Source organism: Mauremys mutica, chromosome 9, assembly GCF_020497125.1.
Source record: "Mauremys mutica isolate MM-2020 ecotype Southern chromosome 9, ASM2049712v1, whole genome shotgun sequence".
NCBI lineage: Eukaryota > Metazoa > Chordata > Testudines > Geoemydidae > Mauremys > Mauremys mutica.
The window spans coordinates 67,762,309-67,776,812 of NC_059080.1; the positions used below are offsets into that span (position 1 = coordinate 67,762,309).

A 14,504-nucleotide genomic window follows, 5' to 3' on the forward strand; every position below is an offset into this window, starting at 1 on the left:
ATCACGTTACTAGAGAAAAAGTGAGGCATAAACAGAATTAGTTTAACAGCATGAGCCAGCAGTACTTTAGGGCAAATGAAGTAAAATTATGCACCACGCTGCACTAAACAAAGTCTTGTGGTGAGTTATGTTACTGTACATCACTTTTATTAGCAAGAGACCCTTGCATTTTGGGAACTCTTGGAAGGATACAAAACTTTTATTTATTTATTTTGTTCTCTCTCTCTCCCCATACATGTTCGTTACATAGCATTTCAAGTGACATTTATATGGAGAAATTCACATTGACTACACTGGTCTGATTTATTGTGTTGTGTTTCACTCAATTTATTCTTAAATTAACCAGAGAGCACTTTGTAGTTCTGCTTCATTTCCCAATACAGTTTTATTAGTTAGCCCTGAGGACTCTCAATAACCTATCAGGATCAACTTTATGTGTTCTCCTCTTCCAAGTACATGTTCCCACTCTTATCACTAAATGCATCTTATCTATAAATACAAAACAAAACCTTCCTCCAGCAAATATTAGATAACAAATTCACTTATTTCAACAGAAATTACCATTTAAAATCACCCAAAAATTATTGTCCAAGGTTTTCATGATTTTAAGATTATTTTGTAAATTTGAATTTATCTCTTTAACTTACAAAATCTTATCCTCCCAACTGATGTCACTTTGACTAACGCTCTGCCAGAAATCCTTAGCTTCAGAGAGAACTTTGCCCGAATAATGAGTTCACGATTAGATCCCCCCCCCATTATCATTTAGCCCTCAACAGAATAAAACAAATAGAGGACCCAGTCCTGCAAGCAGTAACCCATGTGAGTAACTTTATGCACATGAGTAGGCCCATTGAATGAAACTTCTAGTTACTAGTATATGACAGTGTTTGCAGGATTGGTGCCCAATCTTGTGAACCTTTACTATATCCTGAACCTAAGGATTTCACAAGGAGCTAAGACTGCTCAGCACCTTACAAAGTTGGGTTCAAAAGGAGCCCAATCCTCAGAGGCAAAACTCCCATTAAAATCAAGGATTTTGAAAGCAATATCTGCATGATGTTTGCCAACAGACAGAGTAAGAATTTTATGAGCAAAATCCTGGTCACGCTGAATCAATGGAAGTTAAGCCATGGAGGTCAATGACTCCAGAATGTTACCCTATAAGTCTAGTCAAATATTAATTTAGAAGTAGAGAGCAGTCAAAGCAGATAACATCTTTAATAGTTTCCTTGGATGATTTGAAATGTCAGTTTTTGTCATATAAATTGAAATGCATGAATCTGTGATCGCGAAGGGAAGGTTTGGTCTTGTTTAAAATGTATTTACTGAGAAGAGTTGGAATCAAGCCCTTTTAAGTTAAGGAGGTTACTTTTTTAAGACTGCAAAACAAAATAAAACCATCATTAATCAAATATTACATTCGAGACCTTGCAGCGGCACAGCTGTACCAATGCAGCTGTGCTGCTGTAAGATCCTGCGTGTATGCCAACAGCAGAGAGCTCTCTCGTCAACATCATTTAGCCACCCGCAACGAGCAGCGGCAGCTATGCTGATAGGGGAGCATCTCCCGCCGACATAGCACTGTCCACACCAGCGCTTCTGTTGATGTAATTTATGTCACTCAGAGGGGTGTTTTCTTCACATCCCTGAGCAACATAAGTTATACCGACAAAAGTGCTGGTGTAGACATAGTTTCAGAAAAGGGAGGTGTCATTTCTCTGTGTGTAGCAGAGGCCCTGTTGCTAAATGGAATCATTTCCCCCCCCCTTGTTTGGGGTATTGATAGCAATATTGTTTATATGGCACTATTGGTGTGCAATGAGTAAAACATCTAACACTCCTTGAAAATGTTTCTTGCCTTATTTGACCTTCAAGATAGTAATCTCAGAGCCTAATACTGTGAGGTGTGGAGCACCCTCAGTTCTCCCTAAAGTCAATGGTAGTTGCAGGTGCTCGACACCACTCTGGATATGCTCAACACCACCTTCTTGGATCATACCCTAGCTTATTTGTAGGTTCAATAATAGGTGCAATCTTATCGGGGGGGTTGTTCTGTGTTTGTACAGCACCTAGCACAAAGGGGTCCTGGTCCATGACTGGGCATCCTAGGCACTATCACTATAAAAATAATTAATACCGATATTAATAATAAATCCTGCGGTCCTTACTCACTTTGTAGTCAAACAGATTTCCCTGTTTTCTTGTCTATTTCAACTGTTTGAGTACAGTAACTGCATTCTAATTACACAAGTTTAATTCTTAGAGATCCTAGTGATAAAATACTTGAAAGTACTTTTAAGAAATTCTAGATTCAATAAAATAATTGCTCTCAATCACAGAGTTATCTCATTTAAATGCCGTATCTGATTTTTTTTTTTACTAGGAACGTTTAGAACAAATACACTTATTAGAACTCTGTAAGACAAAATTTGTGGTCTTACTATTGAATTACATATAGCGTTTGTATTGCTTACAGTAGGACAAATAAGACATGTCACTTGTTTTAGAGAAAATATGGCTTGGTGGCAGACATACACAGAACGTATATAGTGCTTTCCAGCTGTAGATCACAAAATGTTTTACAAAAGTGAGTAAGTGTACTTAGCCCTGTTCTCTAAATAGGAAAACCGCACCAGAAAGAGATGGTACGTCTCTGGTCACACAGCCATGAATAGAAACTACTCTGCTTCTTTCCAGGCCCATGCTCTAACCACTGGACCAGCATCGTTCCCACAATGAAGAAACGAATGGAGATACACAAATTGATATTTGGTTCCTGTACATCAACCCTCTTCTTTGGGAAATTAATCAGACTAATTAAATGGACTAAAAATATCCTCCTGAAGGTTATCTAGCAACCAAAATTAATCCATCTTGGAGCCCATCTAGCCTATGCTACCCTTTAGATCATGAGTAGCCACTTCAAAGCTCACGCATCAAGTCAGTAATTGTAACATTGCATCTAAATATTTAAGCTAGAGGCTGGTAGTCGCGTGTCCCATTTACAGTCAGCATCTGTCCTCTAATTCCATTACAGTACAAAGCAAAAATGTTTCTCAAAACTCACAAACAGGAAAAGCATCATACGGCTATAGAAGCAGCAACAGCTTCGGCTTTCTAGTTACTGAGTGGGGCTTTTGTGCTAAGATCTTTCTTTTCTTTAAACTCCCCCCACAAAAAGAGGGGTGGTGGCAGAAATTGCACTAATGTGAGCCTCAGGCCAAAAAAGAAAAAAGAAAAAAAAGTGTGTGGGGGGGAGGGTTTGATCCAAGATGAAAGTAAGAAGGAAATAAAGGAGGCAATTTAGTCTGCTGCAGCCTGAATTGCTCACTCAGAGAAGCCAAGGGTAGAGGGTGGGGATGACTAGGGCTCTTTGGAATAGTGCGCATGACTGGGGAAGAATACATTGTGACCATGCCTGGGGGCCAATTCCATTGGGTAGGAGAACAGAGGGTCCCATTTAAGCACTAAGCAGACTGTGTCACCCAGTGCAGCCGCCGCAGCCGTGTCTCCCAACCAGTGCAACACTGCTCCTGATCCAGCACTGAGAAGGGCCGAGAAAGAACTCTGTGCTGCTGCACCCATCATTTGATCTTTAAAAACCACCTAACTTTCACTCAGAAAACAACAGCCATCTCATAAAGTAGGGAGCCATCAAATTAACCAACACAGCATTTAACATATAGATTAACAGGTACATGCAACTCCCTTATAAATCAGTTTTTCCAAAAATATGATGTATAAAGGCATATAAAAGTTTCTCTTCCAAGCTCCTTATTTATGGACTATGCCTTTATAAGAAGTATATAATATGACTACATGCATATAATACAGGGGTGGGCAACCTATGGCATGGGTGCCGAAGGCAGCATGCAAGCTGATTTTCAGTGGCACTCTCGCTGCCTGGGACCTGGCCACTGGTCCGGAAGGCTCTGCATTTTATTTAATTTTAAAAGAAGCTTCTTAAACATTTTAAAAACCTTATTTACTTTACATACAACAATAGTTTAGTTATATATTATAGACTTATAGAAAGAGACCTTCTAAAAACTTTAAAATGTATTACTGGCACGCGAAACCTTAAATTAGAGTGAATAAATTAAGACTCGACACACCACTTCTGAAAGGTTGCCAACCCCTGATATAATATATAATATCTATACCGTCTATATCTATTCCAATCTACATTTATATAACTATATCTATCTCTAAATATACATTAATATCAATAGTTATATATAATGGGCATAGACAACTGGAAGCTTGGGGGGGACTTTAGCCCCCCCAAAATTTAGGGATTGCATTAATAAATAAAAGAAACACTGGAACAGAAGGTAATTTATCTCCCTTTACTTAAAGTAGACAAATTTACAAAACTACTGATTAAAGATGTATTCAACAACCATTATTTTATTATTTTTAACTCTAGCCCTTCCCCCTCAATGAAAAGTTGCCTATACCTTTGTATATTTAGAGAAAGATATAGCTATAGCAATCATAAAATTATAGGACAGGAAGGACCCTCGAGAGATCATCTAGTCCAATCCCCTGCACGCATGGCAGGACTAAGTATTAATGTAGTGGATGTGTCAAGATCTAAGTATCTATAATCAAAATAGAAATATGGCTAGATATAGATCTAATGTATTTCTAGATTTCAGATTTGTGTTTATATTACAATTATATATGTGGTGTTTACATCTATGTGATAAATTGCCAAGCCATATGATATACTATATTTATCAAGCACTTTTGCGCACTTTATCTGCACTCTTCCCTTCATCCAGCTCTGCCAGGACTACTTCTAACATCACAAATCTCTGAGCAGCTTTAAACAGCTGCCATCAAAACCAAAACGTTTCTTTCTTTCCTTCAAATGAGGAATTTTCCCCCTAAATCATACAAGACTGAGGTGCAAAATGGATCAGAGATGAGCTAAAAGTCTGATACCTTCTAATTGAACAGAGTGCTAGCATTGGAAAGGGGAGATTGCTAGCTTTCCAGACGGACGCAACATTTGTTTGCATCTCTATTATAGGTAATTCTAAAGGGTTCTGGAGTTTACTAGTCAGATTTTTTTCTCTCTGAATCCTGCACTCAGGGTATTAAGGTAACTGGCTCTGTAGGGCCAGGGCTATCAAAAATAGTAACAGCATTGTATACAACTCTTCAAAACATTCCTAAAAGAGTTCCCCCCACCCTGCAAAGTATGTACCACTGCCCGTACCGAATATATGATGGTGTGGTGCAATGGTAAGCTTTGATTGGCACTTGTTTGTGACAACCCATATAAATCACGTGTGGCTTCACCATTTGTGAGCAACAAACCCAGCTCGAATGCATGACAATAAACCCTGTAGCCCATACCACCATGTATTCTCTATCTAGATCGCTGTATGAGGCCAAATCCTGCTTTCATAATTCACAGTCCTCAGATTTAAATCAGTGGGCTACCTGCAAGCATGACCCTGCACCACTGAAGTTACTGGGAGCTTTACCAATTACTTTAATGGGAGCAGAATCAGGCCTTGTGTGAATAAAAAGAGCAGGATCTGATGATGTTTCTAAATACAGATTCTTGGTGAAATCATGGCCCTGCTGATGTCAATGAGTTCTGAAGCAGAATCTTGATTACTGGCCAGATATGTAAATTTTTCTCCAAAAAATTATCTCTGTAATACCCTGCCAGCACTAATATTTGTGCTAACAAATCTTTTCTTGATCTCACCTTTCCAGCATCTCTGTCACTACTATAATAATATTGAGTGGCAGAAGGACACAAGGGAGGATGACTTATTGTAATGAAGAGTTTCATTTCCATGTGATAACCAACTCTTACCAGGACCTTAAGAGACACATTTCAAAAGCCCTGATCCTGCAAAGAGTTGTGTGGCCTTGATGTCCAGTGAAGCCCTTGTACCCAATCCTGCACCATTTAAATAAACGGGAATTTTGCCATTGGCTTCATTGGTAGTAGGCACCATGGGTCATTAATTTCAGTGGAAGCTAAAGGAGTTCAGAGTTCAATACCTTTCAAGCGGCAAGCAGCACCCTCTCAGGATCAAGCCTCTCTACCCAAATAATCTAAGATAACTTCATTTTTTAAAATATCAGTATTGAATATTGACATTAATGACAACAGCACTGGCAATGGGGATTTATTTTCCCAGAAGATCCCTCCATTTCCTTTGAGATCCAGGTTGTTAGTACTCCCTGACTCCGTGAAATATCTCTGAAACTTTGGCTCAGGCCAACACTGGGGCTAAAGCCTAATCTTCAAGCAGCAGAGAGTGAAAGAGCACCAAGAGAATTCTGAGCTGGAAATGAGTTGTGGGGTTTTGATTTTTTAATCAGATAGTGACCTCCACCCATGTAATTGTTTTTGTTGACTGGATCCGGGATACTAGCTAGGCTTCCTGTTTTATCTTTTTTAAATATCAGTGCTCAGCCAGTGAAGATAAACTCTCTGGACATATTTGCCCAGATTTTCAAAAATGACGAGTGATTTGGGGCCCTTCCAGTTTTGTGTGTCCAACTTGAGCCACACTGAATATTTTCAGAAGTGTGTGGCATTTTCTGAAAAGTAGGTACCTTTAAAGTGTCTCAAGCTGGGCATTCAAAAGCCCAAGCCACCCAAACCAACCAGGTGGTTTTTTTGCAAAATCTTGGACATTGGTCTTTAGCCATTGCTTGCCCAGTCCCTGCCTGAAGTACTGGGTAAAATTCTGCACACTCCTTTATAAAGGAAGTCAGACTACATGATCAGAATGGTCCCTTCTGGCCTTAAAATCTACGAATCCCCTAGCATTTTTTGGTGTGTATATATGTACACACACACACACGATGAAGCTTCCCTGAAAGCCCTAGTAACACTGAGTTAGAGTCCTAGTTTAGGGTTTTTTTTGTTTTGTTTTGACAATACAGAGGGATACTATAGTTTTAAAGAATGGCAGTTGTCCTTCTTGAATGGCAGTCGGCATCTCTAGATGTCTAGAAAGGCTAGAAACATTTTGTAGGTGAAAATAGCCACTTTTTCCACGGTGGAGAGTCCATAAAACTGCTCGAAGCCTCGGCTATTGGGGCTCATTGAATAATTCATCCCTCATTGCAAGCCCATAATGTCTTTTCTCGGCCTTTTGTGAGGCTGTTTTCTCTTCTTTTCTCCTTGAATTATAAAAAGGTTGCCTTCTTTTGTTCACATCAAGCTGCTGCTAGCTGAAGCTTTGTCTGTGCAAAGCTAAAGTGTGAGTTTCAATGGACTCTCCCCTCTTTGTTTTCCAAGTTCATCTCCAAGTGTAGATTGTGTATAGAAGGCCTTCTTTGTAAAAGCTGGAAAAGTTGTACAAATGTTTGACCAGCTCATTTGGTACTTTTGTCTCCTCTTCTTCAGCGCCTATGCATGTGCAGGACGAGCTTTGGAGGAGGAGTGCTAGGACCTTCTAGCAACAAGTCCCACAGCACTGGCAACAGCCTCTCTATCTCCCTACGAAGTCCAGGCCTGGAAAACTAGGCACAACAACAACTGCAGAGAGTTGTATCGTTTTCCTCTTTCTTGCTTAGGTTTTGATTTCATTGCATGTACTTCCCAGCACCTAACACAAGTTTTTCACAGGGCAATAATAAAAACCTAGGCTTGAAATAAATGCAAACCTCAAGCCACTGAACTGGGTTTCTATTTTTCTTCAGCTAAAGTTGCTATTTATTTTTAGACTTCTTGTTTGGTTAGATTTTATTTTGAAGGAGACTCTTTTCTTTCCTCCCAATGTTCTCCTAGTGCCTAACTTCCAATTCCAAGGAATCTGAACTATTTCAAATGATTCACGACAATGGCGGGCTAGAATTGGGGAAATTTTCAGCACTATGCAAAACTGCCCTAGAAGGAAATACTCTGCCTGAGATGGACTTGGAAATTACTGGAACTGTTGGTTTTATTATTGCTGGGTCCGATCCTGCCAGGCTTATTTAAGCAAAAACTCTCACTTGAAGCCAATAAGCCGGAACAGAGATGGCAGGATAGGGCCCCAAATCAAGAGACTCGTTCCCCCTTTAAAAAGTGATTTCAGTTTGAATACACTAGCGGTTGGGTTGAAGAACTGGCAGGGGCTGGGGCTGACCTGCTGGCCACAAGCTTGCATACCCCGAATATACTTTTCCTTTAACACCAAGCCCCCAGAACGAGCCACTTCGATCAGAGAAAACACCCGCCTCCAGTTCCCAGCCAGAGTAGCTGGCCAAGCGCGGACAGCTGAGCGCCAGCGCTAACGGGGCTCGCCGGGCCTGAGATGTGATTTTAGCTCCTGCAGGGGCACCCTGCGCACCGGGCCGTTAGGCATATCTGTAATAATCCGGAGGGGGGCTGTCTCTGCGATCTCCTCCCAGGGATTCCTTAAAGCCTCCCTTGCTGCTGAAAACCCAAGCAAAGTAACCAACTCTCTCTCCCTACCTCCGACTCCCTCTTGAATATTAAAGACACCAGTCCGTTCATTTAAAGCGGCCCTTAGAGGAGATTTCAAATTGCGTGGGATTTAGATGCACGTGGGAATTTCCCTTTGGGCGTTAGAGAAATTGCGCTAATCAGGAATAGGCTTGTGTGCGCCTGTCTCCTGTGGGTCCTGCAGTACGGTCCTTGCAGCGCCCGGGGACAGCGAATTCCATCGGGTCTAAGGCGAGGGGCCACGTGCAGCTAGGACATGGCTCCTATGGGAAGGGGGGGGGGGAGTAATGAAAGGAAAAGCAGCGCAGGTGGGGTCGGAGCTTTTCCTCCACAAGGGCATTGCCCGCCTTCCTGGGGACCCTCAGCAGGCTCCGAGGGAGCAAAGGATGCCTGGAGAGAAGCCCCCCCCCGACCCTTTGATCTCGCTGCCATCTGCAGAAAGGTGCCAACAGCTCTCACGCCTAACGCCAGCTTTTACCCTCACCACGAGAAGGCCTCATAAAACCCCTAGCGGGGCCCCGACCAGCCACTTCCGACACACTTTCTCCGAAGCCATCAGCCTCTAATGAGAGCGAGAGACCAACCCGGCCGGGACAACAAACAGGCCAGAGATAAGCTACAGATCTGACCTCCCGGCTCCTAGGGTCAAGGGGGAAACAAAGAGCGCACGTGAACCCCGCTCCATTGGGCTGGGTTTAATAACCCCTCAAGCAGGCACCTGCCTCCAGCGCCGCTGGCCCAGTCCCCCTCCCCAGCAGCTCACGTGTGCGCGCCTCGCCCCACGTCCTTCCCTCACTGCCAAGGCGCAGGGCCCGATCCAGAAGCTGCAAACAGGATCCCCACTTCACTCCGCGTCTGGGGGGGAGCGATTGGCTTTACCTCGTTCGCTGAGGATCCCATCGATGCTATGCTTGGTCTTCTTGTCGCTCTCCTCCGCTTCTTTCCTTTCCAGTTCGGCCTCCTCCTCTTCTCCTTTCCCAAATTTACTTCTCAGAATGCGGCTGATGGAGCTCACTTCAAGGGAAAACGAAGAGCTGTAAAGCAGCGGCGCTTTGCTGGCTTTAAAACAACCTCTCCCTCTCGGGACCTCGGCAGTGACTGTCCCTCTGCTGCCCTAACTCTACCAGCGCACATCCAGAGACTTGCTGGTTTGATCCTTGTCAATTCAGGCCACTAGAGCGCATTGGGTTTTTACATCCCCCGGGTTAAATTCAGGGGCTTCACTGCCTGTGAGGTTAGTGTCTATAAATCCTCATATTCCCTATGGGTTTTTTTTAAGGGGCTTAACATATACTGCAAGATATTTTTGTTTTCTCCAAGCCAGTAAAGTCTGCTGACCAGAAAGCATTACAAGGGAAATTACAACAAAACGACCCAGAGAGCAAACTATTTAGGAGGCCTCAAACTGCAGGGTTTCGATTTCCACGCCGGAATACTTGTCTACTGTAACAAAACCAAGCAAGAAAACAACCCAGAGGAGAAAAGAAAAGCAGCCTTGGTTCATTTATTTGTTTCCAGATTCCAATCTGCAAAACAAACCCATGCTCTGAACTATCTCCTTGGCACAAACGGGGAAGGGGGGGGAAGGAATGCAGTTGGTTTTTAATTAAAAACAAACTGCCCCACCCCAGTGCAGAAATCCTCCCCGGGATCCATATGTTTAACTTGCAGCCGTGGTTAATGCTGATCGTTTTATGAAGTTAGGAAAGTGACTGCCTGTCGCCTCTCGCAAATAGCACCGCGGCAGCTACTAGGTTCTAGCTTTAGATTCGCTTTAAAAAATGATGTTCATCACTGAACGAGGGCTTTAGCTCATGCTCTGCCTGCATCAGGATATACTGCTTGCCCAACCGCCCACCCCTTTGCATAGCAAGACCCCAGATCTCATACACCTAGGGGGGATAATGTATGTTTCTTAAATATTTGATGGCTCTGGAAGACGAGACTGGATAAAGGTGGCCTCTCCAAATGGCCTCAATCAATACATAGAGTGAGTGGTTGTGCCCAGCCTGCTGAACGGAAATAAGCATAGACCCCAGTACCTGAGGGAACCGTGTTTCGATCGCAGACCCCGTCTTTCAGCAGTTTGTCCCGGATCTCCCAGCTGAACATCCCGGCATTCTCCCTCTTGTACTCCTCGATTTTCTTCTCAACGTCCGGCGTCGTCACCTGCTTTAATACAACAAACCAGGCGGACACCAAGTTTGGACAGTTTGGATTTAATGCAGAAGGATCACAGCGAGACGCGAAAGTTAAATTCTGCCGCGTGAATCCGGAGTAATTCCTTTAACCTGACTGGAGACGCTCCGGATTTACACCCCGTTATAATTCAGGGCACGATCTGGCCCCTTTGGATCAACGTCCTTCTGCTTTTAAAACTGACTCAGGACTGCGAGATACATACAACGAGCCCGATCCTGTAGTCCCCAGAACGGCAAAACTCCCTAGGAAGTCCATTGGGGTTGCACTCGCATGAGAATTGAAGGATCGGGCCCGTAGTAATCAAAACCTAAAGTGATCTAGTAATAACGTTTGTGTATCTGTGCAAAGGGTGGTGAGCACAGAAATGTCCACAGAGAAGATGAAAATCGCAGTAAAAGTACTGTCAGTGACAGTGTAACGATCGGGAAAAGAGATTAAACTGTGCTAAAGTATAACTCAAACTACAAGTACAGATCCAACCTCGGAAATTTAGCAACAACAGAAAATAAGTCTAACAACGACAATGCTGATTTTCTTAAATATCATAAACAGACACTGACAAACATACTGTTCTGAAATTTTGCTGGGATGTCCTAAAAAAACGAAAATAACGTTCAATTAAAAACCCTGGAAATCAGAATAGAAATAATTTCCCAAATACTATGCCAGAAAAATACATAAAGTAATTTATTCTAAAATTTGGTATAAATGTTTAATAATCTCTGCTTTAAAGGAGCATCAGAGGAGAAAGAAAGAAAGAAAGAAAGAAAGAAAGAAAGAAAGAAAGAAAGAAAGAAAGAGGTTTTTTGGGGGGGAGGGATATATAATAATACAAACAAGTTAACCATCGTCCAACGATCTATAGTTGCCTGTATACACACTCTTTGGGTGTATGTATGTGTAAATATAAGTAGCGTTTGAGCAGTCATCTATGATACTAGCTGCATACACTGATAGATCTGTACAGCAACATGTACAGACTATAGGACCCGATCCTGTAAACTCCCCCGCCCGCTAGTAATCCTGACTCAATGGCTAGACAAACGGACTCCAACTGGCCCGCTTGCACGCTCCACCCTGGAAAGAGCTCATCCCCTAAGCGGCTCCCACAAGTTTTGGTGGTGGGGTATGTGGGGATCATTCGGAGGTGAATAAGAGTTTGCAGGATCGGGCCTTATTTCTTTGATTCAGTTTCCGAATTTTTTTAAATATTGTATGGAACAGAGAAGTTCTAGAAATATGGGTGGGGGCGGGGTGGGGGGTACACACAGCACTTTGCACACGAGTGTGTGTGTGTGTGTGCATCTCCGTGCACACACCGAGTGGAGGAGTGTGTTGATTTCTAAGGTGTTTACATGGGCACAGGCAATTACGCAGCCTTTGATTACATTTTGTCTCTGCATTAAGTACAGCGGACTCTTTCTCCCCAGATGCTGCAGCCTGAAAAATCCTTAGCCAGAACTAGGCTTGTGTAAAGTTTACTAGCCCCAATAAGGCTTTGTCCAAATGTGCATCCTTCCCCAAATCACAGCAAAAGCACCGCGTGCCCTCCTGCCTCCCCCGAGCCCATCCTGCAAGGGGCTGAGCGCCCTCCACGCTCACTGAAATCGACTGGAGGGGGATCGGCTCAGCACCTGGCAGGGCCAGGCCCTAAACACAGTCACCACTGCCTTGCTGATCTCCTCACCTTGGGCTTGCTGCCCCCGATGGCCCCCGGCCGGATGGAGCCAGTCTCCTGGTACCTGCAGAGGATTTTGGAGACGCAGCCGTGGGACACGCGCAGCTGGCGAGAGATGACACAGGGCCTGATCCCGTGATGGGCCATCTCCACTATCTTGTGTCGGATGTGGTTGGGTAAAGGCCTGCCATTGATAAAAACTCCACCGAGCTGATTGACTCTGCCCTGGCCTAAAGGAGTAGACACTAGAAAGGAGGGGGAAACGGAGTTATTTGTTGTGTGTGTTTTCAAGTCAACCCGACTTTCTCTGTGCGCACACACTCCCCCATCCACATGCACACAAACATATACCCGGGTTCATCCGCTCCCATCCCAGCGCCAGTTTAGTGCTAGGTTGCCTGACTGGACAGATCTGTGATGGTTAGAAACCCTGGGAGTGCCTGACAGCTCAGTGTCATCTTCGCACAACAGTTAAATAATGTTTCAGATTTATCAACAGAGCGTCTTCAGAGAAGGGAAACATTAAGTGCTAGCGGGAACCTGACTATTTCCAGAAGCAACGTCAGGAGCCAGATGACACATCTTATTCGCATGTTAGTTACATAGGTACCACTCGGCCCTTCCAGTTAGAGGGGAAACTGAGAGCCCTGACAATTTCGGGATTTTGTGAATCTCATCTAATCTCATCTCATCTATCTGTAAAACAGACTGCAGGAGAAAACCAGCGTAAAATTTTCACCTGTTACACTCTCCATCATTTACTATTGGAAAGACTTTTTTATTACCTACTTTAATTAGCCGCTACTAATGGGCTCCTGGTAGAAGTGAAAAGGGGGGAAAACAGAAAACTTCCAGAAGAATCTTTTAAAGGGTTTGGAATATATAATTCTAACCCGCTTCCTGTTACTATTCTTCCGCGACTCTAAACTTGGGTTCCTGGTGTCTCTTTTTCTTTTAGTTTCACCCCTCATCGCTCGCCCCTTTAACCGTTTTTACAGAAACGTTAATAAGGCACAAAAGTTTGAGAGACTCTACTCCAGGAGGATAGGGGAAGTGAACTGATGTCTCAAAGTCCGTTTCACTTTTTTAAAGTATTGCCGTCCTTAAACTTGCTGAGAATCTGAAGAGATTTAGAGCCGGATATTGCAGTCCTTATTCAGGCTAACTTCCCATTGGTATCGGTGGGAGTTTTGTCTGAGTAAGGGGTGCAGGATCGGGTCCCAAGATTAAGAAGACAGAACCCCTGACAATCAATAGGATCTCCCCCAACTTTGTCCTGGGGCGCTAATTTGCAATGCTGCCTTCTTCAAAACAGAATCCGTGTTTTGCTTATGTGGAGAACGTTAATGCAAACAATGTATATTATATGTGTGTGCATAAATGGTGAGGGAGTCCTTTTGTGCACTCACTTTTCCATGTTGTTAAGAGTTTTTTCTAGCTCTAACCTTGTGCAGTTGCAATTCTAATTTGTGTTGTAATCTAAGTATCTAATGCACAGCACTGGGAGGGGGGGACGTTTCTCAGCAACACACACACGGGTTTGAACACAGACACAGACGGGTTTGAAAATTCATCATACAGCTAGAGAGCATTCCTACCTTCCAATGGAAATCCGCTGCGAGGGTAGTTCTGCCCGGGAGCTGGTCGCATCATTCTTGGGACAGCTCCAGCTAGAGTTGTCATGTTGTATACAGCTTTACTTTAATATTATATCCAGGTGAATGCTGATGTACGAGAGATCAGCTCTGGCAATAGATCCCACTGAAAAAGGAAAAGTCCTGGAAAAAAGGGAGGGGGAAGTTGGGGAGGGGGGAACGACTTGCTCTCCTTTTGTCAATAGGACGTGATATCCCAAAGCAAAGGGGCGAGAGAGAGACAAAAAGGAGAAAAGGAAACAAAGTTTGGGGCGAGGAAGGGAAACTTGCATACAAGTCGCGGGAAAGAGTGGCGGCTGCTGGCCACTGTGTGAAGATGAGCGCACTGTGATATGAAAAGGGGGAGGGGGTGGCAGGAATGATTTCTTCCTGTTGTTGATACAGAGTGAAAGGAACTCCGCTCTGGAGTATTTATTAGTTCTTTCCCCCAAAGCTTCATCAGGATCTCTGAGCTGCCATTGGCCAGCAGGGAGACTGTCCCGTCTGGAGAAGACAGGAGCTGATTGGGTGAAATCTGCAACTTTCTCTTCTC

General features: G+C 43.6%; 1 protein-coding gene across 4 annotated transcripts in view; it reads right to left on the reverse strand.

Moving 5' to 3' along the window:
• The window catches only part of PAX3 (paired box 3), a 103,937-nt gene extending 89,937 nt beyond the window's left edge, over positions 1 to 14,000 (reverse strand). For 2 of the 4 annotated variants that reach the window (XM_045029171.1, XM_045029169.1), the window contains exons 1-4: positions 13,916 to 14,000; positions 12,327 to 12,562; positions 10,480 to 10,609; positions 9,317 to 9,451 (exon numbers count right to left, since the gene is read on the reverse strand). In XM_045029171.1, coding sequence (XP_044885106.1) covers positions 9,317 to 9,451; positions 10,480 to 10,609; positions 12,327 to 12,562; positions 13,916 to 14,000 — 586 coding nt within the window. Of the gene's footprint in view, positions 1 to 3,128; positions 3,138 to 9,316; positions 9,452 to 10,479; positions 10,610 to 12,326; positions 12,563 to 13,915 lie in introns of all 4 variants that reach the window. The other 2 variants (XM_045029172.1, XM_045029170.1) reach the window with 2 other exon arrangements.
• Positions 14,001 to 14,504: the final 504 nt, after the last annotated feature.